General features: G+C 41.3%; 2 protein-coding genes across 2 annotated transcripts in view; one reads left to right on the top strand and one right to left on the bottom strand.

The window, feature by feature from the left end:
* The first annotated feature begins 2,952 nt into the window (after window positions 1-2,952).
* Window positions 2,953-13,150, top strand: TAX1BP1 (Tax1 (human T-cell leukemia virus type I) binding protein 1). Its single transcript, XM_008938715.1, has 4 exons — window positions 2,953-3,089; window positions 3,425-3,573; window positions 11,999-12,084; window positions 12,715-13,150. Exons 1-4 carry the CDS (start codon window positions 2,954-2,956, stop codon window positions 12,914-12,916), a joined length of 573 nt encoding a protein of 190 aa, XP_008936963.1. The 5' UTR covers window position 2,953; the 3' UTR covers window positions 12,917-13,150.
* Window positions 13,151-16,448: 3,298 nt separating this feature from the next.
* The window catches only part of JAZF1 (JAZF zinc finger 1), a 10,427-nt gene continuing 205 nt past the window's right edge, over window positions 16,449-26,670 (bottom strand). The window contains exons 2-4 of the mRNA XM_008938716.1: window positions 26,194-26,285; window positions 23,464-23,633; window positions 16,449-16,897 (exon numbers count right to left, since the gene is read on the bottom strand). Of these exons, the coding sequence (XP_008936964.1) occupies window positions 16,721-16,897; window positions 23,464-23,633; window positions 26,194-26,285 (439 nt within the window). The 3' untranslated portion in view covers window positions 16,449-16,720. The remainder of the gene's footprint in view (window positions 16,898-23,463; window positions 23,634-26,193; window positions 26,286-26,670) is intronic.

The raw sequence follows: 26,670 nt of genomic DNA, 5'->3' as shown, positions 1-26,670 counted from the left end.
AGCCTCAAACCACAACACTAATCTACAATTGGAAGAATGTCTTTATTGTACAAGAAAGATACACAGTCTGATTTTTAAATATGTGATAAAAAACGGACTGCTGCTTTCAGGAATCCACTGTCTAATCAAATTCATTATCATTACTGTTAAACCAGACATTCTGAAATATTAATGCTAATGTTCCGATGTTGGAAGTACATCTGTGGTATTACATAGCAATTAATCAAAGCTAGGTTTTACTGAAAAGTGAAATAACATGTCTTTACTACATTCAGATAGTATTGCATGATATTGTGGAAAGGTGAGGATTGTTCAGGTAACTTAAAAAATGCAGTATGAACAGATACTTGTTAAAAAAAAAAGCATTCTGGTAAATTGCAATTAAACTAATTTCAGATTAAGCTGGTTAAGTGCTTTGCAAACTTATAGATTCTCAAGTGGTCGGTATTTAAATGATCTTTTTAACCACAGTTGTATTTTTAATCTTTCTTTTATTTTTTTAATGCAAAAGAAATTTGAGTTCTGATGCATCTAGCTTAGCTGGAGGGAGTAATTTTAAACACCACACAAGAAGAACAACTGTAGTAATAATGTATGGAGCTTATAAAAGCTTGGATCTTTGTCTACCCAATTTATAGATATTTACATTACAAAGAAGCATCAAAGTGCCTCGTGAGACTGGAACCATGATTTAAAAGGTTAAGCACAGTATAGTAAACAGCTTTTCAATTTATACTCCATTATCAGTGTTTGTTTATAAATGTCACCAAACATAGCATGCTAAAAATGTTCATTTGCTGTCTCTTCAAACCTATAAAATTACTTGCTTTCTACATACTTACATATAGCCTTTGATATATTTTTTTTAAGCAGTTTCTACCCTAGCTATCCAACTTCTGGCTAAAGGTATTTTACAGCACCTTTTTACAGTCACTTTGATCTACATTCTTTTTAATCTTAGACGATGCTAAAATTAAAGTATTAATGCCACTGCCTCTCATTCTAAACTGCCTTCATATTGCAGAAGAAATTGATTTTAAAAAGGAAAATCTTAATTTCACTGATAATTAATTGTTCCTGCTTTGTTTTGAGTAAAGGTGAATTATTTAGATTTTATATGCTCACTAAAACTTTAGGATGTAGTGCTAACCATTTAACCCTAACCATTTCAGTCATGTGCAATTTAGTCTATAAATTTAAAGTAATGTTAGCATAATTTTATATCATATCTACAGGAGTATTTTTTACTTGGAGCGTGTTGGGCAAAAATTATATTGTCCTATAGTAAAAGGTTTTCCTAAAAGAAAAGAAACTTTATTGTGTTTACAGCCAGTGCTCCAAAAAAGATAACTTTCTGCAGACTGCTTTACCATTTGTAGATACCACCTTTTTCTGGTTGAAAATGAGTTTGTTGCTGGTGCAGGCTAAACCTTTTATGTCTGAAACCTGAAAGTATGTATATAAAAATAAGTGTATAAATTCTGTCTTTTTTCATTTGAGTGGTGTTCTGTTTTCAGAGTAGTTACTGCTACTAAATTTTTGCATTTTTGTGTACTTGAGTTTTGGCTGAATATACTTGTTTTTAAGAAAAATAACTAAGAGATTTTATTTTTCATGTAGTTAAGTAGTTGAAATCTTGGTTTTAAGTTTAAAGTCAAAATCTTTTGGGGAAAAGGCACACTTTGAGGTTTTTGCTAATGTTGCATTAGCAAATATTAAACGTGAACCCAGAAGAAGAAAATGCTAACCTAAAAGAACGAAATTATTGGAAAGCATCTCTCTTAATCTCTATTTTAAAAATTTTCATTTTTACATCTCAAACTTTTTCGTGGTTCTGAATTGTAGGTGGCGTATTCCTTTGGATATTCTTGATACGTGTGCTCTCTCTCCCTCAGCCTTCCATTTATAAAATAAAGACTTTCGTTATTGTTGTCTTTTTCTTTACAGCAATGCTTTGTTCACATTGAAGTCACTTTAATTATTGTGTTTTATTATATATTGGCTTAGAGTTTTAACGGTTTAGAAGTTATAAAACCCCTTTAGTACTTCATAATTATATTTTTGGGTTATATGAAAGGATCTAGAATTTTAAGTATGTTAACTTTTTAAAGAGTTCTGTTTGAGCTTTCCTGAAAGAATTCATCACCTTTCTGATACAAATATTTAAAGAACAGATTTAAATAAAGGAGGCCATTTAAGACCCTCAAATTCAACAATTTTACATTTTGGATTAAAAAACTGAATTTTTGGAAGAACGCTACACACAAACCTTTGCTAAAACTGTAAATTTTTATCCCAGTGTTTGCCTAAATTGTGTTTATGTAAAGTATCTGTAATGTGGTCTCCTCTTAAAAATCCTGCCTGGAATTTTGATAGAGTTGTCATACCTGCTGGAGCCCATTCTGGCCTTGACAGGAGAAACCTTTTCTCACTTGTTTTCATATGTTGTACATATGTCTATGTCACATACTACAATGGTACATTCTTGAATGGTATGGTGTGATATGAAAAAAAAAAAAAATAGTTTTAATTGTAACAAACTTTTCTCTCTGCACATTATCTTAGGTCGTTGCTGTTAATCAGCCCATTCTTTACTTATGTAACTGATTTTTGTTCATTGTAAAAAGAATGCAGATATTTCTTGAAAAATGTGGTGGTAGTGTTTCTGTAATTCAAATTAATTGATGACAGTGAGAGGAAAAAAAAAAATTAAAATACCAATGATTCTTTCTTATTTTCTTCTCTTTACTATTTTTTGTATGTATGGTATATTTGGCACTAAATCAAGGTGAAAAAACAATGGGAAGATTAGCAGATATATTTTTTTAAAAACCAAATCTAAATATTTCATAAAAATTGCAAACATTGGTAGGACTCCCTAGGTTAATTGCATTTTAATCTTTGCATTATTTAGGAACTTGGCAGGACACCAGGCAATCAAGCTGGAAGGATGATGGAAGGACAGATGTCACAACAGGCATCACATTTTCGCAACCCATATTCGGAAGAAAATGGACCAGTTCCTGCAGTGCCAAGCAGACTGCCCGTGTTGCAATATGGAAACCCTTATGCGGCCCAGGAAAGAAGAGGCAAGCAAGTTCCACACCACCCCCTCAATATAATTTTTCTCTCGCTGTATCAAAAGCAATGGCTCGTTTAATGCAGGTTAAGTCATCTTTATGCTGGTGTACAGAGCCTTTACGGAGTGATGATAATCAATAAAGACCTTTTTTTTTTTTTACTGATGAGAATCAAAAGCTGAAAGCTTTTAGGAACACCTTTTTAAAAAGGTGTTTTCTATTATTTTATATTATCTAAACCAATGTGTTTAAGTCTTGCTTTTTTAGACATACGGTAGCACATCTGTAATCTCAAAATACAAACTGTACTGAACAGAGATGCTCTCTAATTAATTTTTCTTCAGATGGAGCAGATGGTGCTTTTAATCCTGATGAGATCCAGAGGCCACCTGTTAGAACTTCCTTCTGGGAGCTAGAAGATGATGTAGTGTGTAGCCAGCCTTCACGCAATCTTAGCCGGCCTGATGGTTTAGAAGATCCTCAGGATAACAATGCAAGTTACCTCTTTTATTAATTCATTTTCCTTGCTATGCTTACTAATGAGTTATCAAGAGGTGTACATAGATTTGCGGTATCTCATAAGCCTGATTTACTGCTATGTAAATACAGACTTGATCTTTCTTTTTCCTGAATGTTTTAGGTGAATTTTGGTTGCTTTGAAGGAGAAAGCTCTGCTTATCAATGGATGATAATATTCTTGTTTCCCCAGCCTCTTGAGTTATTGACAGCTTATTTTGGTATTAGGATAGTAGCTTTTTAATCTTTTTAAATACTAATATGAAAAAATCCAAATAACCTCATTCTGATTTTGTTTTTTTTCTCTCCTGTGTGGTAGAATGAAGGCTCAAAATGTAGCCATTTCTTCCTCTTTTTTATAATTTGTATGTAGGAACTAAATTATAACATAACAAATGAAAAATTAAAAGGGTTCTGATAGCAGGATTCTCGGTTTAAATGCTGAATGAAGAATTTGTCTTGCATTGTAATATATTAATGTTTTGTTCTGTCTTTTGCAAATCTGCTTTTAATAATTTCTGTTTTGAATGTTTTTTTGCTGTTAAGACATGTATTTGGAAGAGCTAATTGACTGGTACCTAAAGGTGATTAAACTGGAAGTGACAGATTTTCACCAATTTCTTTTTTAGGGCTTTGTGTTTTAAGTGGAAACTGGTTAGCTTTTCTTTCTAGGGCAGTTAACTTGCATGTTGTGGTGTAAAAAAAAAAATAGGCTTCTGTACTGAACTGGACTATGTGTCTTCATTTGAACAGGAACAGACTTATTACTCCTCCTTATTCCAAGTACTTTTGCACCTTTGAAAAGATTAAACGATACCTTTCTGCAGAGTATTGTGCTCTTTGCAAGTACAGCAGTATCATGACCCGTTTCTCATTTAGTCTAGTTTGCCACATTTAATTGCTATTAACCTTTGCAGAAACTGATCAGTGTTCAGACAGGCATGATTTTAGCCCTGGTGCTCAGCACCTGTAATGGAGAAAAATGTATTTCTACCTCCTGCCTTTTGCCCCTGATGTCCATTACTGTGAATAATTAGAGAAAATGTCAGAACTTTTGCAGCCTGTCCAAGATCTAGAATGTGAGCTTAATGCTGTTATCCACCTTTACTTCACATTTTGCATATTTAATCTGATGGTTTTTGACGTAGATATTCCGTATGACAAGCTCTTCTCTTCTTTAGTCATCTGCTTCAGTTTAATTAGCAGGGTGTTCTTTCTGATCTATGTGCTTTGCCCTCTTGCAAACGCAAGAGAAACAGTGCTAGAGTCTTGTGCTCATTTGCTGACACAGCTTGGATTTTTGTAATGAGATGAAATATAAAAGTTCAGCTTGAAGAAAAGGTGCCTTTAAATCAATTTATGTCTTTCGTTTTTCTACTTTTAACTGAGACTTGATTTCTTGTTCCACCCAAAAATAGACTGGACGTGTTGTGTACAAATTGACACGGAAATGGAGAGTTGCAATAATCTTTCTCCAGAGACTCAATAATATGCCAAAGATAAAACAGTTCTGATGCAGTATTTAGAGGAAATACCCAGTGGAAATGGATGTCTTCTGTGCAAACTTCTGTAAGGCCTTTGGCATGGTCTCCCCTAACATCCTTCGCTTTAAATTGGAGAGAGATGAACTTGGTGGGTGGATTGTTTGGTGGATAACAAATTGTTTGGATCATTGCATCCAGAGGGCAGTGGTCAATGGCTCAATGTCCAGATGGAGATCAGTGACAAATAGTGTCCCTCAGGGTCCCTACTAGGACCTGTGCTGTTTAATATCTTCATCAGTGACACAGGCAAGGGGATCAAGTGCATCCTCAGCAAGTTTGCAGATGACACCGAGCTGTGTGATGTAGTTGCCATGCAAAAGGATGTCATCCAGAGGGACCTGGAGAATCTTGGGAAGTGAGTCCATGTGAAGCTCATGAGGTTTAAAAAGGCCAAGTGCAAGATCCTGTACCCCAGTTGGTGCCAACTCCTGGTATCAATACAGGCTGGGGTGTGAAGGGATTGAGAGCAGCCCTGCAGAGAAGGACTTGGGGGGGGTACTGGTGGGTGAAAAGCTGGACATGAGCCAGCAATGTGCCCAGAAGGCCCAACTATATCCTGGGGTGCATCAAAAGTGGTGTGGCCAGCAGGTGAAGGGAAGTGATTCTGCCTCTTTACTCTGGTGAGACCCCACCTGGAGTACTGTGTCCATGCCTGGAGTCCTCAACACAAGAAGGACATGGAGCTGATAGAGCGGGTCCAGAGGAGGGCCACAGAAATTATCAGAGGGCTGGAACACCTCTGCTACAGAGAGAGGCTTGAAAGAGTTGGAGTTCTTCAGAAGAGAAGGCTCTGGGAGACCTTGTTGTGGCCTTTCGGTATTTAAAGGGGGCCTGTGTGAGAGACGGGGACAGTCTCTTTAGCAGGGCCTGTTGTGATATGACACAGGATAAAGGTTTTAAGCTAAAAGAGACTTAGACTGGATCTAAGGAAGAATTTTTTTTTATGACGAAACAGGGGAACGGATTGGTCAGAGAGGTGGTAGATGCCCCATCCCTGTAAACATTCAAGGTCAGGTTGGACAGAGCTCTGAGCCCTGTCCAGACTTTTATTTTGCTGCCTTGCCCTCATTTTTTATTTATTTCTGGATATTGTTTTTGATTTCTTCTGCTGTCTTCAGCCACATTTGATGTGTTAGATACTGACTTCCTACAGGCCTTTTTGATATTTGCTTGGCATAAGAGAGAGACCTTAATAAATTCCTGCTCTAACAGGTAGCTGACAGCGGACTGGTCAGCATGAATGTGGCTGCAAACTGGCCACTAATCCAATTAAATGAGATGAGAACATGAAACTGGGTGAGGAGTGTTAAAGGGAGTGCCAGGCAAATCCAGAGAAAGTCAGGACTCCTAGTTCTTCTTTGTGGTAAAACTTGGTTCTTTTACTTAAACTAAAATTGCCCTCTTTAGTTAAATATCTTGGACCTGCCAAATTGATGCAGACCTTCTTACAGGAATCCCATGTGTCTCCTTATATTTGAAAAGCCTTTGTGAGGCGTTTTTGTTTGTTGTGTATGTGAGCTGCTTTTTAAACCAAAGTTTTTCTGAGTCAGCCTTGGAACAGACTTGTTTGAGGTGCCGAGTTTACTTTTGCCTAGAGGAATTTTGTGTTCTTGGGTAACAATCCATTGATATGCTTTTTTCTTGTTCTGGAAAAGATCTCATTTGGGGTACCTTGTCTACAATGGACAAAAAAAATCTTGTTTCTATTCTGTGCCATTAAAATTGTGTACTATTCTGGACCAGCCATAGTTTTCTACATCAACAGACAGGTTTTTTGCCATTTCCTTTCCCAGTGAAGAAAATCTGTCAGCCTGCTGAGCTACTGTGGCCACCATCTTGTATACTCTTAAAAATCTCAGTGAGGCAGCCTTGGTTGATCTTCTGCCCATCCCAGGGAGGAGATATGAGTCTTTCAGAGTTATTAATAGATCAGAGGTATGGCACAAGACAGGGACGATCCTTTTGGTCGGCAGTGGGGAAGAAGGGTGCTGGCTCTTGGTCTCTGTTCACTCACTGCTGCTGCCTCGTTCCACTGGCGGAAGTTCTGCACACTCCTTATGAGCGCATTTGCCCAGAGAGGCAGGATTTTTGCTTAGCCTTATAGTGCTGGGTGGGTTCTAGAGTGGAAAGAAAGACATCAGACACCGTAAGCTTGCTCTAAGACCATTATCTTTGTGGGGAGGCTTCTGCACCTGCAGCTAGTGATTTGATCTTCAGTTCTGTGGAGTACAGCTGCTATCTTCATAACCTGCTACAAAGTTTTTTTCTTTTCTGCTGGGAAGTTACAAGATTCTCAAATTCATGATTGAGGTCATCCTTCTGCTGAGGTATTTGCTCCCAATGTGACCTGAGCTTAGTTTCCCCCTTCTGAAGGGGAACACTTAGCTCCTACCCCAAGTGTAGTAGGCTTCCCTTTCTACTTCTCACTGAAGATGTTTTTGTTACTGGCCATTACAGCAGTCCGAGTTCATGTGATGGGGACATTACTGCTTTGTGACATGTCTGCTATGCTGAAACTTATGCTGCCTTTATTGTCTTCAGTTGCTCTGAGGCATTGACCAAGTAAGGATACATCTGTAAATATATCAGATTTTTTTGTTTAATGCTGCTGTTGTGTTCTGATTTTTTTTTCTCCTAAAACTTCATTCCTTAGGAATGAGCACTTACATGTATTTGGTTGACATAAAAGCCCGTTAGTTTTGTACAACTCAAGACTTTCCAGAATTCTTCAGAGTTTTGGCTTTTGGAACTCTCAGGCCAATTAAACCGTGAGTTCTGAGAGGGATAAGCTGGTTTCTGTTAGTCACAAGCACCTACGCAGTGGTGATTTTGTGCAGAATAGTTGACTTGCTACAAGTTCCTGCCATCATCTACTCAGCACTGATTTTCCATTTGCTCATGCTTCCATAATTGTCCAAAATATAATCATTTGGAGAAAATAATTTCTAGAAGCAGGTATATATGGGAGAGATCCATAACCAAAACACAGGTAGTGTTTTAATACTGAAAGGTGAGTTTTAGAAATGTAGTCCTGATTATATTTGGCAGTAAGCCCAGAATAGCTGTCCTGAGACTCTTAAACAGCATTGTTAGTCACAGTAAATTTGTGAGGGATGGAGAGTCTAACTTTTGGCAACTGACAACCAGGTCATGATATTTTTTGAGGTAAATCCAAAATGGCCTTTCTTGGAGGGGGGGCAGGGGGAAACACCCAAACAAACAAAACCCAAACCACCACGCTGCACTTTATTAGGCTGATTTTACCCTGGCAGCCAATTACTGCTTTTTGTATAGGGTAGGAGCAGTTGGTATCCACTACCACAGTATAAGAAAGACATTGAGGTGGTGGAGTGGCCCAGAGAAGGGCAACAAAGCTAGTGAAGGGTCTGGGTAACATGACTTGTGAGGAGAGGCTGAGGGACCTGGGATTGTTTAGTCTGGAGAAGAGGAAGCTGAGGGGGGGAACCTTTTTGCCTCTCTACAGCTACATGAATGGAGGCTGTACTGAGGTAGGTATTGATCTCTTTTCCCAAGTAACTGGTGATGGGATGAGAAGAAAAGGGCTTAAGTTGTTTAGATTGCATATTAGGAAGAATTTCTTTACTGTAAGAGTGCTGAGGCATTGCCACAGGCTGCCCAGGGAGGTGGTGGAGTCACCATCCCTGGAGGCGTTCAAAAACTGTGTAGACTTGGTACTGCATGACATGGTTTTGTTGACGTGGTAGTGTTGGGTGGATGGTTGGACTTGATCTTAGAGGTCTTTTTCAACCTTAATGGTTCTGTGATGCAAACTTGTGAATTCAGATGTCCTGGCACCTGTTACGCTACCGAACCACACTGCAGCCTGTGGGTACCTGGTATCAGACTTTTCAGAAGGACCTGAGGCCCCGTATCAACTGCATTACATCCCTGCAGGGCACTGCAGAGGTCTCAGACTGTATATACTGTGCATGTGCGGCCGTGTCTCTCAGCATCAGTCGGGAGCATGGGCTTCTGTCCAAATAACTTGGATAACGTGGCCATGGGGTGTTGAGTGTCAGCTGATGGCTGCGCTTAAAATACAGCGGGGGCTGAGCCATCGAGGCCTGGCCTCCCCGCAGTTACTGTCAGACTCTTTCTGTAAAGCAGCTTCAACCATTTGGGGTTTTGAGTCTCCAGGGGATGTGGGTTTTTTTTAGCATGGGAAAGTGACCGGTTTTGAAATGTCAGGTTGAAAAGCTTATGTAATATCATCTACAGGAATAAAGAATGTGTCATGGGTGATACTAGCTGGAGCTGGGCACCAAGTGATGGTGAACCAAGATGAGTAAGAACCTGTCCTGGCTTCATGGAGTTCTGAGTGATCCACTGCAGGACTCTTGTCCATCTGAAATGACTGTCCATCTGAAATGGCAGAAGTAGGCAGCTGTCAGAGTCTAGTACAATGGGACACTTTCTGTGTTTTCCAGAAGTTCCAAGTTACCCCAGGGCAGCGCAAGAGAATTTTTACTTACTGGTGATTGTGTGCTGCTCACTGTAACTTGTCATCAGAGTAGCTGTGAAATATGCTCAGAGTAAGAGGATGTCTCATTGTTCCTGCCAGACCACTCTGTAATTTTACAGCAGTGCCTGTAATACATGCTTTGAGGCATGCCCAGTGGAGACTGGCACTCTTGGTTGGGTTTAAGAGTAGCTTCAGAACTGAACTTTCTTGACATACTTGGCCAAGAGCAAGAGTCCACTGAAGATACACCACTTTCTACATCTGAACAGCCTGATAACCAGTACAGATTTGGTATTGCCATGCTTAGGTGGAGCACAGGTCAGAAGCTACGATAAGTGTGATTTTTTTTTTTTTTTTTTTATATATCTGTTTGAACTAGGTCATGAGACAGCTCCGTCCTTGGGATGTGCCAAACCTCATGTTACTTTGAGATCAGAAAAGCCTTTTTTTTAAAAAAAAATAAATTAAAAACTTGCATTTGCCTTTTATCAAAGCCTGTGCCTACAAGGAAGCAGTGCAGGCTGTGTGCCTATGCAGAGGACAAAAGATTTAACCAGTGTTATCTTGCCAAGTGACTAGCAGTAACCTAAATGTTTTTTAAAGAAAGCGGGGGTGTGGGGAAGAGCGAAATACTAAACAAATAATTAAATTAACCTTAGTAAGGTGAAAAACCCACCCAAAACAACCTATTAAAATTTTATATAAGGTGGATAGGCACTGGTAATTTTTTAAAAAAATTTTTAAAAAAGTGATGTTGAGCAAGATGACTCCTGCTGGAGCAGGGCGCTGGAGGAGCAGGCTGCGCGTGCCGGGCAGCTTCCTGCGGCGCCCGTCCCAGCGCGCGTGGGGCAGAGGGGCTGCCTCGGCAGTGGGGAGGCCCGAGCTGGCACAGTTGGGCATATGGGCCGCAGGCTACTTTCAGGTCTGCGTGAAGACTCTTTCTGAAAGTTGGGGCTTGTTGAACACATTAAAGTAGTGCTGAACAGGGCACGAGCCCCATCTGTGGCACATCAGCCACGTAACAGGTTATCGCCCTTCTATACAAAGTCAGCACTTGGCATTGGTAGATCCTGACTCCCTTACTCAACTACAGTTAATAATAACCCTTAATATGATGGGCAACCTATGCATTTGTCATTGGGTTTGCTGAGTTGTCCTAAATAAAGCTTGCTCGAGGAATTTGAGGCTGAGGAGCCCTTTCCCCAGACAAGCACCTCATATTTTGTAACCAAATACTCCTAAGTACTGCAACAAAAACCGCCCTGCGTTCCAGAAGTAACTGAGTGCCAAACTGTAAAGAATTACAAGAATGTATTTTCTGAGGATTTAAATGTTAAATCCCTTTTGTGACAAAAGGAACAAATAATACTTTAAACCCCAGATGCCCTTATTCCTGCAGGTGCAAAGCAGGCAGGTCAGACCGGGACGGGGTGTCTGTTGCTGGCATCTGTCACAGCAAGCCCCACTGTCTGCTTAGTGGGAGTGGGAAATGGTTGGAACTAGACAGCTGTTGTCAAGAGGAGAAAAATATTGAGGGGGATTTTCCCATCCTGCCCTGTTTCTATTTTCATAAGGAGGAAGTATGTAAGCCTAAAAATGAGAGCTGTTTGACTGCACATACTTGTTATCTGTATAAAAAATCCAACAGGTATGCTGCTATATAAGGTCCCTTGCACACCTGTTTTTGAAGATCAGCTGACTCATAATTCTTGTGTGTAAGGCATCTTTGAGATGGAAAGGAAAATGATCAAGGAGTTGGGAGTTCTCAAAAATCTTGCTGAACTTACCTGTACTCCCTCCCACCTTGCAGTGAGGTTTTGTGCTGCATTGCCTTACTGCAGAACAGAGCCAAGCCAAGTTGCAGAGAGCAGCCTCAGAACATCACTCAGAAATGACAGCTGGGAGACCAGCACATGGCTCGAAATGGGCCATTTTGGCCATTATTGATATATAAGTAGTCAGGTTTTTTTAAGTCTGATGCGACATTGTTGTGTAGAGTTTATTCCCAAGTCCTGGCTGGCGACACAACGCAGTGACAGTTTGTGGGGGGTGCCCTGTGCTCCGTTTCATGGGGGGTCCTGTTGTGACATAGCCCCCGGGCACTGCTGGCGAGGTGACCCGCACTGCCCTGTTACGGTGCCAGCAGAAGCCTCCTGGCAACACAGGCACAGGCTTCTGCTTTGGGGACCCAGCAGAACCCCGTCTGGGTTTGGTGTGTAACTTCCTTAAACAAAACGTATGCTGCGGGGATTATAAAATTAAAGGTAAATTTCGTGGTGTTTCGGCTTGACAAGCAAAACTAAATTGGAGGAGGGGAAGGAAAAAGAAAAGTTATTTCTAGTGAGTGTTATTTAAAATACTTCCTGTTTTAATAGGATGATGACAACGCTGTACCTTCTGCTCCTGATCCTCCAAGTCTTCTCTTGCATGAGCATGGAACAGGTTTCTGCTTTGATTCCAGGTAAATGTGATCCTTTATTGTTCTGTACTGGCACAGATGGGTTTCTGTATAACTGGACTGTTTTACTCAAGGGTAAGGGGAAAAACTACTGAGCACTGTCAGGGAACGTTTGGTTTACAGTTAAATCTTGGAGAACACGCTGTGAGGCTGGGTACAGTGTTTGTGCTGGACCTTGTTTTGACAGCATGTGGACAATTTCTTTGGTAAATGAGTAACTTTGGGGTGTTTTCCCTCTCTCTTTCCAACCTAATTGTGAACCTGAGTTTAGAGCTTTTATAAAGTGTTATGTTTGCTAAGAGCAAGCATTTATGAGCAGGGAGAGCGGGTTCCTGTGGAACTGCTTGGCCATTAAGACATTCAGTAGATTTGTATTCAGTGGTAGCTGGAATTATGTCAAAACTATGTTGCTTTTAAAATGCCAGATTAGTTTGGAAATCCTGTGTAAAACTACTTCAGCTGTATTGAGCACTGTCAACAAAGAAGTTGAAATGAAGTGTGTGATAAAGTCTGCTCAAATTTAAGCTTGTAGTAAAGTTCTTAAGTTAGTAGCAGCAGGTTCCTCCCTTTATTTTGCAGTAACAGATTAACTGACTTTTTTCCCTTTTTCTTTCTCTCCACCTCCTCGTGAAGCTTTGACGTGCACAAGAAGTGTCCTCTTTGCGATGTGATGTTTCCCCCCAACTACGATCAGAGCAAGTTTGAGGAGCACGTTGAGAGCCACTGGAAGGTGTGCCCCATGTGCAGTGAGCAGTTCCCGCCCGACTATGACCAGCAAGGGTTTGAGAGGCACGTTCAGACACACTTTGATCAGAACGTATTAAATTTTGATTAAATCCTTTGGTTTGCAGTGTAGCTTAAAATAAACCTTTGAGTAGTCCACCCACGGAATAAAACCAGTGTGGCTTTCCTGTAACCAAGCAAACTTCTGATAAATGCTGATGTACTCTAACGGGAGCCGTGGCACCTTGTGGCTCTAAGCTGCTGTTGGGTTCTCTTCTCTCTCTGCCTAACATCATACTAAAAAACCCCACAAAGCCCCCGACCTTGTTGTGTACGTAGCCGTTTATTCCCTGAGTTAGCACAATTTGTAAGGACGTGGGAATGACTTAGTCTCAGAAAAAAGGAGATCGGCTTCATGATGTTTTTCAGCTACACAAAGAGAAAAAAACACCAGAACACCTGTGGTTTTTCTTGATCATGATAACTAAGGCACGATTAAAAATGTAATAAACAGATGTTTCTCCTAGCAAATTTGTGTAGTTTTCCTTTGAGTAACAGTTAAATTGGAAAGTTACATTACTTGCCCTATGAAAATACAGATTTCTGGTAAGTTTCAGAAATGTAGATGCATGTACGGGGAGATTACGTGCTTGCACCAAAAGGAATGGCAAACACTTCGGATTTTGCATATAGACTGTTTGCCTTGAGAGGTGATGCTCAAGGAAGTTCGTTACACCTTGAGGTGGTATTTCTGAGTTGAAAGAAACTGTTGTGGTTCAATGACTAAAAGTAATTGTTTAAAAATATCATTGCCATTACGTTGCAGTTGCGTTCAGTAGAAAACACCATTCTGTTTTCACAACAGTGAATTGTGTTCTTTTTGACTTTGGGCTTTAAAAACTTTCTGCATTTTAATTTTACATAGTTCTTTCAGTAAGTAAAAATGTGTGTATATCTAAACATTTTATATTTACTTTAACTGTATTAAGTCGATTTGCTTTCCACTTGTTGTACAGTAGTCTTGTTACCATTAAAAGCAAAATTATTCCTGGAGTCAGTGTTGCTTTTTTTCCACTGCTTAGAGGACGTTTCAGCTTTGTATGTCAAAGACACTGTTGCTCAGGTCTGTTTATGCTCTTTGTTTGAGGGGGAGACTCGAGGACTAACGATGTGAGTAGCTTCTGTTGTCTGTGGTTCTCCCACGAGCACGTGCAGTGTCCTGTTCAGGGCAGGACCTATTAAAAACTGCGTGACGCAGAGAGTGTCTTGGGTAGCAGCTGCTCGCTCCGTCAGGCCTTGTGTTCCATTTCAGGTCTTAGATGCTTCCAACTGTGAACATCATGTCAAGAGAGGGTCTGAGGTAAGGCCTGGAGGTACTGAAAGAACATTTTGTCCATTTTTGTTGTGCTGTGACTCAACAGCTTATGAAAAAAGCAGGCTATGAAATTAAAATATTATTAGTTATCATATTATTAAAGATTTAGGAAGTCTCAGAGGTTCGTATCCCACACAGGCAGGAAAACCTCAAAACCCGATTGTGCCCAAGCAGGGACCTCTCTCAGATGTGTTTATATTTGGGGAATTACCAAAATAGTTTCCCAGTTTTACTGAGGTAAAATATACAAATAGAAGACTGTACACAGCCCAAGAACTTTTTAGGCTAGTAAGGAGTGAGGAACAAACTTTTTAAGTCAGAGGCAGTTTATTTTAAATGTGATTTGATTTACATTTATAAGCAGCTTTCTTGACAGGAATTCTTTAAGTTGCCTTCAGTTCTAAAACAAACCTCTGTCACTTTCAAACTTAAAGTACTTTGTCCCCAACAAAACATATGAAAATATAATTTAAAGCACACTTTTCACAGACACAGTACAATACATTCACTATACACAGTATAACAAAATAGTCCCATCTTTACCTGTTTAATAATACTGTCACGATGAATAGGTAAATAGAAACTGGAGTTTCATTTTTATAGTTGAAAGGAATCTACATGCAACAATGACGTTTTACGACTGTTTAGCTGTTTAATGAACTTACCCAGCCTGTAGTTTCTTGCACTAGGAGCACAGCCAGAACCTGTTTGTTGGCCAGGTCTGTTGCCAGCTGCTGACGGTGTGAAGCGGCTGCCTGGGGCCCTGTGTGTGTCCCCCAGAACCTCTCCTGTCTGGATCACCCCTTGAGCCCGGCTGGCAGGGCGGCACGGTGCCCGCGCCGGCACCTCCCTGCCCTTTGAGAAATGACGCGTCATTCACAACGCTCCCGCGTCAGGCTGCTGCCTCAGCGAGTGCTTTACTCTGCTGGAGAAGAGGTTACTGTCATCCTTACAACGTTTTGCTTTAAAGCTTTGGAATGAAAACAAAAAAAAAAAAAAAAGAAAGAGGGAAAGCTCATTCTTCTGCTCTTTGAGCTTTCTTTTGCACTTAACAGGAACTAAGCAAAGGCGATGACCGTTGGACACAGTGCGTTCCACCCTAACACTCCCCATGTGGGAACTGCCCCGGGCTGGGGCTGGGGGTGCTGAGTGCCCCCCTCTGCCCCTGCCCAGCTGCGCTCCGAGAATAGCACTTGTGAGAGAAGAACGCTCAAGGCAGGATGGGAAGCAACACATGCCCAGGTAGGGTCCAGACATGAAGCGCCCTCATGTTTGCTTTAGTTTTTTTAAGTCAGTCTCCAACCACCTGCTGCAAGAAGCACTTAATCTTCAGTAAGGCTTGTATGTATGTCTCATAGCGGCAATATGAATCGTAAAGCTAAACAGCCACTCCCAAATGGAATGCGGTGACCTACGATGAGAAGCAAAAAATGCACAAAAGAAAACCTCAAGCTACGATGAATGTGAGGGAGAGGCATCGGAAACTCCCTTAGCGCAACTAACGGACCTCCTCACACCGCACGCAGAGCTTTCAATTTTTATTTGCAACCACGGGCCCGCGCTCGTGCAGTCGTTGCAAGAATTGGCAACACATAAAACATTAAATCTGTTGGCAATAGAGAACTACAAAGTGCTTTAAACCTTCATCTGAGATGAAGATAATCGTTTCTCACACACACATAAATTTGCACTTAAGTATTTCCAAGTGTCTTTCTAACAGTTCAGGGGTAAGTAAGTATTTAGTTGGACTGGGATATTGGTCCTCAAAAGTTTGATGGGTGTGAACATAAAATGACACCTTGTACAAAAAAAAATAGCAATTTCTAACACTAAAGTGATCGATAGTTCGAATGGCAAGATTTTCAGCATTTCAAGAGGGAGGAAAAAAAAAGATTTGCAAGATAATATAAAATACAGCAAGCACACCTTTTTATGTATGTTATTTAAGTATGAAAATATTTTTAGCATATTATGTTAAACATTCTTTCTTATTTATATTTCCGTTACCTACAAGACTTGCTACTCCACTGATAACTCCGTTATGTAAGGCATGTTAACTAGAGTCTGACAAGGGTGGTGTTGTTTTGGTTTTGCACACACAGTGACAGATGCATCAAAAGTCTTCACCACGTTACAATCTGGCAAGGGTCTCGGTGCCAAGCGCTCCTCCCTCCTCTCTCGCCCCTACTCAGCTCTCCAGTACAGCTAAATATGCAACAACGTCCCCCCCACCCCCTGGGTTTTCTGTTTGTTTTTTTTGTGGGTTTTTTTTTTGTTTTTCTTTTGGAGAAAAATGTTCTGAAGAACCTATAGCTTTTATAGCACCTTATCTCAAAGTAATGAAAATGGGGTATGATGATTACATGTGCAAATGTACAAAATCATTAACTCTACAAAGATACGTCATTCCAAAATTACAGAAAATTTTAAAGCATGCATTTAACTTTAAAGGGTTGCTGAATGCTTCCCCTGAAAAAGGTGGCTGTTCTCAAAATCAGCAACTGCTGGTGAGGGTTTCTTGGCACGTTTGTGACCAGCATGTTATTGCTGCATCTTCCTGATGATCTCAGCAGACACGGGAGGGTGGAAATTGATTGTGTGGTGCCGCAGGCCCTGAGCTGTCTTGTAACTCTTTCCGCAGCGACATTTGAAGGGTTTGCGCACGCGGATTTGCGTCCTGTGGCCGTTCTTGGCGTGGTACTTGATACCGTTCACATTCTGCCAGAGAGAAAGGGAAGCGTTAGTGGTCGAGCAGCCTGAGAAGGGCTTAACTTCCAGGTAAAACTGGAAATGCATTCACATTGTGGGCAAAAGCACAGAAGTCTCTCGGAAGCCCTGCTGGGTGTGCCACTTTTGAGGTGGGACAAGAACAATCTGCATGGTTCCAATGCAGGAAACTCATCTACCTGGGTAACTCTGATTTCTACCTCCCAACATACAGCATGCACAATGGGCTCACACGTGGATGTTCCTTCCTTCATGATGTTTTTTTTTTCATGTAGTGCTGACAAACTTTATTCAGAGGTTCATTTACAAGCAAACAAAGAATTGGCATGAAGAGTCGAGTCACACTTCTTCGAAAAGCCAAAGCCCCCCCGTGCCGTGGTGTGTTGTTCCATTTTGTGTCATTGTCTCTAGATATGTCTTTAGGCTCCTGCAAGTTCTGATAGTTTACACATTGTCTCCAAAGAATTAACTGCATGGAATGCTTAGAAGAGTTACACAGGGCACTCAGAAAATAATGCAGAGAAGCCATGTGCAAAATAGCTATTGTTTGGGAACATTCTACAGCTAAAACCAGGGAACTGATCTCCACTGTAGATTAGACAGAAAGAAGAAAAAGGCTGCAGCACCACAGCACTCACCCTCAGACCAGTGTGGGCAGCACCTTGGCTAGGTTAATCCAGAACCTCACTAAATATAAATCAAAGCCCTGTCCTCCTTTTCACGTATTTCTGGCAAAAATGGAAGAAGCTGTTATGGTCACACCAGCTGCTGTGATACTACTTTATGTAGGACTCGTCTTACTGGAGCCTTCCTCTTACAGAGCAGATTTTTGGATAAATAGGGAAAGGCAAACTGTCTTTCATGAGAGCTTCTCCTAGGAAGAAACCAAAGAAGGCGCCAAGACAATCTGTGACAAGAAGCTACAGCACTGAGGCTTTCTCAAGTTTCCAGATACGTATCTCCATGGTTTTTGAAATGTATTTTTAAAAAGCTAAACTCAAGTAACAGCCTGAATATTAATTAATCCACTAAAGTTTCAGGGGTTTTGTCTTTGCTGAAACACTGCCTGGTGTTACATGTAACCAAAGTCCCCCCAGCTCTTTAAGCAACAAGTTCAGGTTTATTAACACGCAGCTTGCAGTAGAGTGGGAAGCTCCAGCTTGGAACTCAGAGCAATTAGACAAATCAGATAATTTGTTTTTTTTTTAAAAAAAAAAAAACAAAACAGCAGTGTCAGGGAAGGGGGGAGAAGTGTAATGGCGGAGAAACCGCCCAGCACCCGACGGCCGCGGTGTCCTCGCCCCACTCTGCACAGGGCTGGGCCGCCCTCACCACAGGGAACTACGCCATGGCAGCAACCTGGTTTTGATCTTCAAGTAAGAACGGTTCTCCAGTTCTGACGATAAAGTTGAGTGTGGTATTGTTCTTGCCAAAACCGGTGGTGCCCAGGGCAGGCTGTACTGCTCGAGTGGCACCCTAGGGCCAACCCAGAGAGGTTCGTTTGTGGAAATCCTGCAGAAAGAAAAACAGCCTAAAATATCCACCCTGGAAAAGGGTATGGAGCTCGACTGCAAGCAATTGCTCTGCCCACAAATTCATGCTTCTATCCTCCAGTGTATCCAGGCACTGACTCCTCACCTGAACTTGGGAATCCAAACCCCAAATTGTCCTTTACACCCTTAAAAATACCGCACAATGCTTGCTCAGCTCTCACCCTAGATGTGGGAGACATGAATCTGTATCTCCAGTTTGTACTGGAGACTGAAAATAGGAGCCTTTAGTGCAGGTTACTTCTGGGTGAAGGGTATTCAGAGGCAGCAGAACGCCGTACCCCCCAGACACACCAGAGCACCTCAAAGCTACAAATCACCCTCGAGAGTAGTCAAGTGAATTCCCTGCAAGCTACCTGAGATTCTGAGGCAGCTTTTAGATGGTTTTGCACATTGTCACAACCTTCAGCACCCGCAGGGGTGAGCAGGCTGGGAATGTCACCGGATGGCACGTGCACTGTCATAAGGCATCTGTCAACATCTAAGTACCATTCAGGACCTGCGCCTCCAAAGAAGAGAAAATCTGGGGGTGATCTGCTGAACTTGCTACTGCAGTGAGATTTTAAAACCAAAGTTATCCCCAAACCCTATATATAGTTTGGAAGTTACAGAAACCTGCTTGGACTTTTAATTTTAGTAAGAAATCATTTTAAGATACTTTAAACCTAGTATCAAATGCTACAGATGCCATGTATCTGCCATCACAGGTATCCTCACTGTTCCAGGTCTCTGGTACTCTTCTGCTGATCCAGATTTTTTCATGATCCCCTGGCCCTCGGATACACCATGTGATTCGATGGTGGGGAAAAGCACTTTCAGGCAGAGAAATTTAGGGAAATGCTAAATCAGAAACCTACACAGAATAACTGGACCATGGAAGGTTTGCAGAATAGGAAACCAAGCAGAGCATGAGGAGCTAGTATGACATGAAGTTTGACCTGTACTCCTGTCTAGAAGAAAACTCTTCTTAGAATTCCAGTCTGTTCTTCAGCAGTTTTTCCACTGCTGTGCTGTAAACACTTTGTTGTATGTCTGGGCTGGGTTTGTTGAGCTACGGCAAAACCTGCTGCCAAACCCATACATCACTTTTATTGCTCTGGTTACTTAGGTTGCTCATTATTTACTCTCACAAATGATTGAGGAAGAAGATGGCTGTATAGAAGGGCACTCTAAAAACTTAAACAGGAGGAAACAATCATTAACATGGGACCAGATCAGGAGGAGACAGAGAAGTTCAGACTGGGCTACCTGGTTTGCATGGACACAAGGGCACTTGCTGGGCAGGGCCCCTTGTACAGCAGCACTTGTGAAGCCACCCCCTTCAAGTAGAAGGGGCATCGAGGACAGTTTGGGAGGATTTCTTGTTTCAGACTTGGACATCTGTGTATCTTTTTGTATCTCTTGGCTGTTCCTCCTGAAGCTTTCTTTGCGGGCCCAGGTCCTCTCTGCTCAACTTGCAAGCTCTGGCTTGCTCCTTCCTTTCAAGTAAATTCCGTTCTTTCCCTCTCTCCCTTTGATATCCTCCCTTCCTAAGCTCTGCTGACTCCCACTGCTCTTAGATCAGCTTCGGGGGGGGGGAGGGGTGGGGGGGAGGGGGCGTGCCCCACCCTAGCACCCTTGCCCCACTACCCACCAGAAAGACAAGCCCAATGCCATGGCATGCTCAGAAGGTACCACTTCTCCTCTTGCCCAAGGCCACAAAGCAGTCATGTATGTAAGCAACATGTCCTATGCATGGAAATCTGTTATTCTTTTATTATTGCATTTGCACAAACCAGAAAACTTAGGACAAATGCTCTAGGGTTTTCTCTATAACAGCATCTACACATTATTTGTGCATTTTTTGGTATCTATTAGATACCATACCTCATTGGCTCTTTGGAAGTTGCCTGAATAAGTTTATCTACATCATATACACATTTTGAACGTCCCTCTCCAGAGCTAGAGACCAAATAGTTGGCACATGTAGGTGGTGTCTAATAAAAGGAAAATCAATTGTCATGTTCATAAATCCACACTTTAGCTCCTACAGGTGGCATTTTGCAAAGCATGGCCACTACTCAATACCCCCACACTTCCAGACAGGGCACCTAAATGCAGATCTAAAAATCTGGTGAGGGTGAACTCCACAGAAACAAGATTAAGACCACTAGGTTCCTTTGAATCATTCAGGTTATTCTCAAAATAAAATACAAAGCATCTGAAGAAAGAAAAATCTATAAATGGCAAAATATAAAATACTCACAATTTCTTCTTTAGGTCAGTAACCATAATCAGAGAAGAAGAAGGCAAGCTTCTGAAAAGAGTTCAGAGGCTCGTGTTTTAAGCATATAGAAGTCAGTGTGCTCCAAATTAATTTAGCTGTTTCTGCCTATCCCACAAATAGATTTACGTATCATTAAAAGAGGTGTGGGTTTTTCCCCCAGAACCTTCATCTCCTCAAGAAAATCTGTGCCATACAGTACAGAGTACTAATATATATGTTACAAGCAAGCAATTTTATTTTTTTAAAAAATAAAGTTGCTAAAGAACAACTGAATGTTTATGACTCACTTCTACTGCGCTGCCTATGGGAAACCACCAAGAGATAGCTGCCGGGCAGGAGGCCAGTAGGGTCTTCTGATACTCATCTGGGCTTGTGTATAAACATGTTCTCATGGCAGTTTCCATTGTCCGCCCCAGCCCGTTCCTTGGGAGTATTCGTTGTACTCATTCTCCTCTTATTTACCTTTCCATAATGACTTTTCAGTGCAGAGGCCATCTTTTATCCTTGTACATTGTTTGCAAAAAGAAGCCCCAGCCCTACTGTGTCCTTTAAGCGGTACCGTAAGACAAATAACACATCTAAAAATAATGTTTCTGCTTCTCAAATGTACGTCACCTAAGGCCAGACAAAAGAAGACTGTGTATATATCCCCGTTTCCGCCTCGCTCCCGAAAGGAATGCTCCTTTCTCAGCCGTAAAGCGAGCCTGGCAATTACTGTACGTGCATGCCCCTGTTCCTGTTTGGAGCACTGTAATTGTTTTACAGCCCTGATGGTGATTATCCAGTACCCACCAGAAAATCCCAGGGCTTTGATCACAGGACTCCCTACCCAGACTCCGCAAATAATTCATCAGAGGGGGTTAAGCAGAAGGAAGATGAAGAGGAAACAAGAAACACAGCTGGCACAAAGCTATAAGGAAGGAAACAGATAAAATGTAAAAGGAAAAAACTAAGCTGAAAAGAAAAAAGGAAGGAAACAGAGCCCACAGAAAAGAGAAATGAGGTGTGGCAGAGTTGAAGGAAACGTGTTTTCCTATCGGGACTGAACAGAGGTGAGTCTCTCAGGAAAATACAGCACTTTTTATGTGCTGCTGCTCTCTGTCTGTCAGCCTCTCCGAGGGTCGTTAATTTGCTCCCTGTCCAACTGTTCTAACATTAACGGTGTACAAGATATCCCCGAGACGGTCCTTGCACAACTCAGATGGATGTAGTGAGATAGCAGCAGAAGCAAGCAGAAACAGCTCTCTTATTTGGGCAATAAAAAGACAGAGGGCTGGCAGTCAAACATAGAACAGACAGGATATAGCAAATTACAGGGCTCTCCTTCTAGCCTTGGCCATTAAGGGAATGCTTTCTGCAATGCATGGATGCCCTGTGGGCACAGCGACTTCTAATGATCAGCACGGCTTGTCTGCTTCCTGAGCTAGGGATTTAGCTTTTATGCTACTGCCTTCATCTGGCACAGCTTCTGCCATACACAAGAAAAAACATTAATCTTGAATACTGTGGGTATATCTGCAAAGTAATACTTGTAAATAGTCTGAAAACACCTTTCCCTCTGCCCTACCCCTGGAGATGGTGTTCGGTTTTTCCTGTAACTGAAGAGACATGACACAGTTAAGGCTAGTCACTGCAAAAATAGACTTGTATGCCACTGAGAAGTGAGTGAGAAGTGAGCACACTTTCTTGTTCATGTTCCACATCAGTGCTGTCAGTACTCCTGGATCTGTGTGGGAATCTGAGCCGAGTGACATGCTGCCACAGGAGCTGCCACAGGCTGGAGAAGCTGCAGTGTCACTGAAACACGTCTTTCTCTCCTGCACAGTTTCACACACAGTTTATTCATTCTTGTCACAATTAATTATTTTATCTCAAATGTTACTGGTCTTCCTATATTTTTATTCTGTACTTCTGTTCTACATATATATAGAATACTTTTCAGTTATTTAAAGGAGAAGCCATAAAATGAAACTGGTATAAAGCCAACCCATCCACCACAAAATTTTCTAGGGTAAAAGCCAGTGGTTGAATCTTCCAGTACTACATGCAAACACTTCAGAGAATGATTTAGAGGAATTGTGGCAACATGCCGTTTCTCTTCCCAAATGCCAATAGCTATAGGATACCATGCTGAAGTCCAAGCTGTTCTACACAATTTCATCTGTCTCTGCACTGGTTCATGTGAAGCAATACTCCTCACAACACCATGTCATTTCTCTGATGCTCTTGCCTTTCTGAGGTGACCTCTGACTTTCAGAATGTCAACCACCACCTTCCACCCATCACCCTGAGCAGAAAAAGTACCCTGGGCACAGCCTTAATAACGTAGAGGCAGTACCTCTGGCTGTGACACAGAAGGAATTCATTCTGGCACTGACGGGCAGGAGCTTTTTATTTAGTGTTTCTGAAAGGGACCCAAGAGATCGTTTTGCTGGTAGTACCTCATGCATTCTGCAGTTTATTTGTCTAAATAATTGAAAGTTAGTTAAAATGTTTAAAACAATAGAATCACTACATATACCCTCTCTTGACAAGGATGTAAAAGGCTACATCCTTTGTAAAACTGGTAACCTGGCTGTGTCTGAGAGGAAATAAGAGAATAAAATATGTAGTCTGCTAAAATACCAGAAAAATAAATATGAAAAATCTCTATTAAAAAGAGAAAGGTACAAATTGATTTTAGAGGCTTCCCCCCAACACTACACCAGCAGAAAATAAGGTAGGTCTGCACCACCACTTACCTTATATCTTTTTTTACATCCAGGAACAGGACAGGCAAAAGGTTTCTCATCCCCTCCATTCATGCACATTGAACTAAGGATAGCTTCAGAGCTGATGGCACTTTCTGTAGTCCAGGACTCATCACTGTCTGATTCTTCATAGTCTACTTCCTCCTCATCATATTCACTACCTAGAAGAGCAAGGTAGTGAGATAAAACAAGAATAAGTAACAGCGCAGCAAGATAACGCGCTCTGCATTTACTGCATCAGTTACAGTGACTCGCAATTTCCCCACTTCTGTCTTTTCTCGAAGACAGTTATTTTTAATTTTATAAACCTATCTTTCTTATGGTTATTTATTCCTTCATAAAGATACCAGTGGTTCTTTTTCTAACAACCAGGACGGGCATTGTTAATATATCTTCATAAACCGTTAATGGCGTGGCACAGAAAGTTCAAAGAACTGATTTTAAAATGCAGTTTCATTACTCCTCAAATGCCAGGATCCTTCTGTCCTTCCCAGCGCCCAAACAGAAAACATGGGGTTCCCCCTGCACCCCTACAATTAAAGCTAACTTTAAGGCTTTTCTTTATGCAACACAATACTGAAGAGCGCAATTCTACAGATCATAAACAGTGTAAAATAATATGTTGACAAGTCCTAATGCATTTACTAGCCCTTTGGAATTAATAGGAATTATAGCACAACATTAATAAGAATTATATTGTAGCAATTATAGTTGTGAAATTCATTCCCTCAGGTGTGGGGATAAATTGCATTGTGTGGCTGCCCTGAACAGACCGCGCTATGTTCCAGATATGCCACGACAGCCGCTCGAGCAGCTGGTGCTGAGTTTATTTATTATTTTTAATTGCAAAAACTATTAATGAAGTCTTCTGAGGAAGTTAAATGTGAAACAAGAGAAATTAGGAAAGCAGAATTCCAACTATAAAACTACAGTTAAAAAAGGAAAGCAGGGGAGGGAAGAGCCCCAGTTGATTAAAAAGAAAATATATGCACAGAGGGAGAGAGAGGGAAACTTCTGTGGTGTCAGCAGGAGGTGGTGCTGTGTTTCCCCTCCCCTTTCTTCTCTCCCTTTCCCAGCTCTGCTCAGTTTTATCCTTTCTGCTGAAAGATGATTTGGCTCCGAGTGCTGGAATAGCTCCCGTTATTAAAGACAGTTATGTGACACTTGGCATGGCTCTCCCTGCTTCCCTCACATGACCTTTAAGTGCACGCCTCTGAAAATGCGGAGGGATGCCTCGAGGCGCTTTAAAAAAGAAACGTCCCAGCTTCCCAGAGAAAACCCCTGCTGCAGTGGACAGTGAGGTCTAAGTTTTTTTTTGGTTTTTTTTTTTTTTGGCTTCTGGTGAAACTGAACACACACCTAGCACCTCAGATTTTTCTGTTTGGGTTCCCCCTCCCCCAGAACTCTCACTGCGCCTTGTCCCCTCTCCGTCGGCGAGCAGGGATGCATGTGAGCTGGTAGCTACAAGTACTCAGGGCTCCTGAGCTTTAAGGAGATACTGTAGGTCCGCTTACAGATGCCAGGCTGTCCACGTTTCTTTCCCGTGGCTTCCATGCGTAGCGGGTGGCGCGCAGATGGGGAACGATGGATGGTTTCCCACCGTCAACAACGGTCGGCATGAGCGCAGGCACACACGCTCTGCAGCACATCTGGAAACCTCTGCCCTGCCGACTGCCACTCCTCATCCCACACCGAATGAGCGAAAGCCAAAGAAAGCATTATTGACCTCTTAAAATATTTCTGAACTCTAGGAACAGTTAACCTAAAATGAAGTTAAGAGTTGTTATAGTTTAATTAACTAATAAAAAAATGGAGGCAAAACCACAACTCTGCTTCTACGATTTCCTGCCCTTGATTGTATCTTGATGGAAAAAATTCCTCAAGCTGTTTCTTTCAAACTTTTTAGCTCAGTGGGATTTATTTTTCTTTCTTTTTTTTTTTTTTTTTTTTTTTTTTTTTTTTTTTAATAAAATGCAACAGAAAACCCCATTGTAAATACACGTATGCTCTCCTAGGATGAAAAATACACAACAATTCTAAACACTGGTACCAACAATTTCTGCCATTATAATCAACCGCCCCGCCCTTGTAAGCCCCCTTCAGAGTGGTGATTCCCTCCCAAACAAGATTTTGTCCTCCCTAAGGAAACATCATTTGAGACTGTAAGACATGTACTAAGGCTATCACTACTTCCGGTGATAACAGTGAGCATGCTGTTGTAAAACAATGATCAGTGCTCTATAATACTTAATATGTACCATGGAATATAAAAGGCAGACAGAACAGTGGGGAGAAGAGGCAATCACTGCAATTATGCATTTCCAGAGGTTTTCCTTTATTTTTAGGGCATCCTTTTAATTTTTCTAGTAACTTTGTACAGTATGACCCAATTCTGTAAGTACTTTTGCCCACGCTTCATTTACAGACACTTTGAAGAAGAGAGACAGAAGAAAGCAAAACGTGTGTGTAAGGATCTCTCAGGTCAGACCAACCCTAAGTTTTTCTTTTAATTAGCTCACATGAACAAAAATGCAAGACTTTGTGTAGTACAGTCAAAAGAGTTGTTTAAACATTATAAGCAAATGCTCTATTGTCTGAATTTTTTAAATCCAGACTTGCCACTATGGATTTGAAAAATATGATGAGCTTTCTCAAGTATGAATAACCATATAAAACACTTTTCTTCTTGCACAAAACAATAAAACTCATGGTGCCAAGTACCTGAAAGGCATATTACTTTATACAAAAGCTGGAACTGCAGTTTATCATTGATTTTATCTAACTGTCCTACTGGACTCAATTGCTCATACTTGCTTTAAAAAAAAAAAAAAAAAAAAAAGGCAAAATTAAAAATCCTGAAATGAAATGTATTTAGGGGAGCCCTGGTAGAAACAAAATGCAAAAAACCTTTCGGTCTTGAAAAAAAAAATTAATTAGCAATAAAAATTTATCCTTCAAATAATTATGTTGTTTCAGTTGCCATAGAAAAACAACACTGATTTTTTCAGGCTTTTAACTGATTCCTCCTCAGAATTTAATTTCCTCAGTTGTCAGTGTCTAGGAGCAGCAACCCTTGAGGTGCCTCACCCACTGCGCGCAACACATGGGCGGGAGGAGAAACAAAAAGCACAACACGGAGGTTGGTGCTGCTGTAACAAACAGCCCCTAGGAGAGGTATTTTACCTACGCCCCGCCTGG

Source organism: Merops nubicus, unplaced genomic scaffold, assembly GCF_000691845.1.
Source record: "Merops nubicus isolate BGI_N331 unplaced genomic scaffold, ASM69184v1 scaffold9994, whole genome shotgun sequence".
Lineage (NCBI taxonomy): Eukaryota > Metazoa > Chordata > Aves > Coraciiformes > Meropidae > Merops > Merops nubicus.
The sequence above is the reverse complement of the archived record's forward strand: the minus strand, read 5'-3'. Positions and strand labels throughout refer to the sequence as shown.

Bases quoted from the DNA above. Each gene is read 5' to 3' on its own strand.
- TAX1BP1 (XM_008938715.1), top strand. From the start codon at position 2,954: ATGGAAGGACAGATGTCACAACAGGCATCACATTTTCGCAACCCATAT. The intron at 3,574-11,998 runs GCAAGTTACCTC...CTGTTTTAATAG, and splicing joins AAGATCCTCAGGATAACAAT to GATGATGACAACGCTGTACC. The intron at 12,085-12,714 runs GTAAATGTGATC...CTCCTCGTGAAG, and splicing joins GGTTTCTGCTTTGATTCCAG to CTTTGACGTGCACAAGAAGT.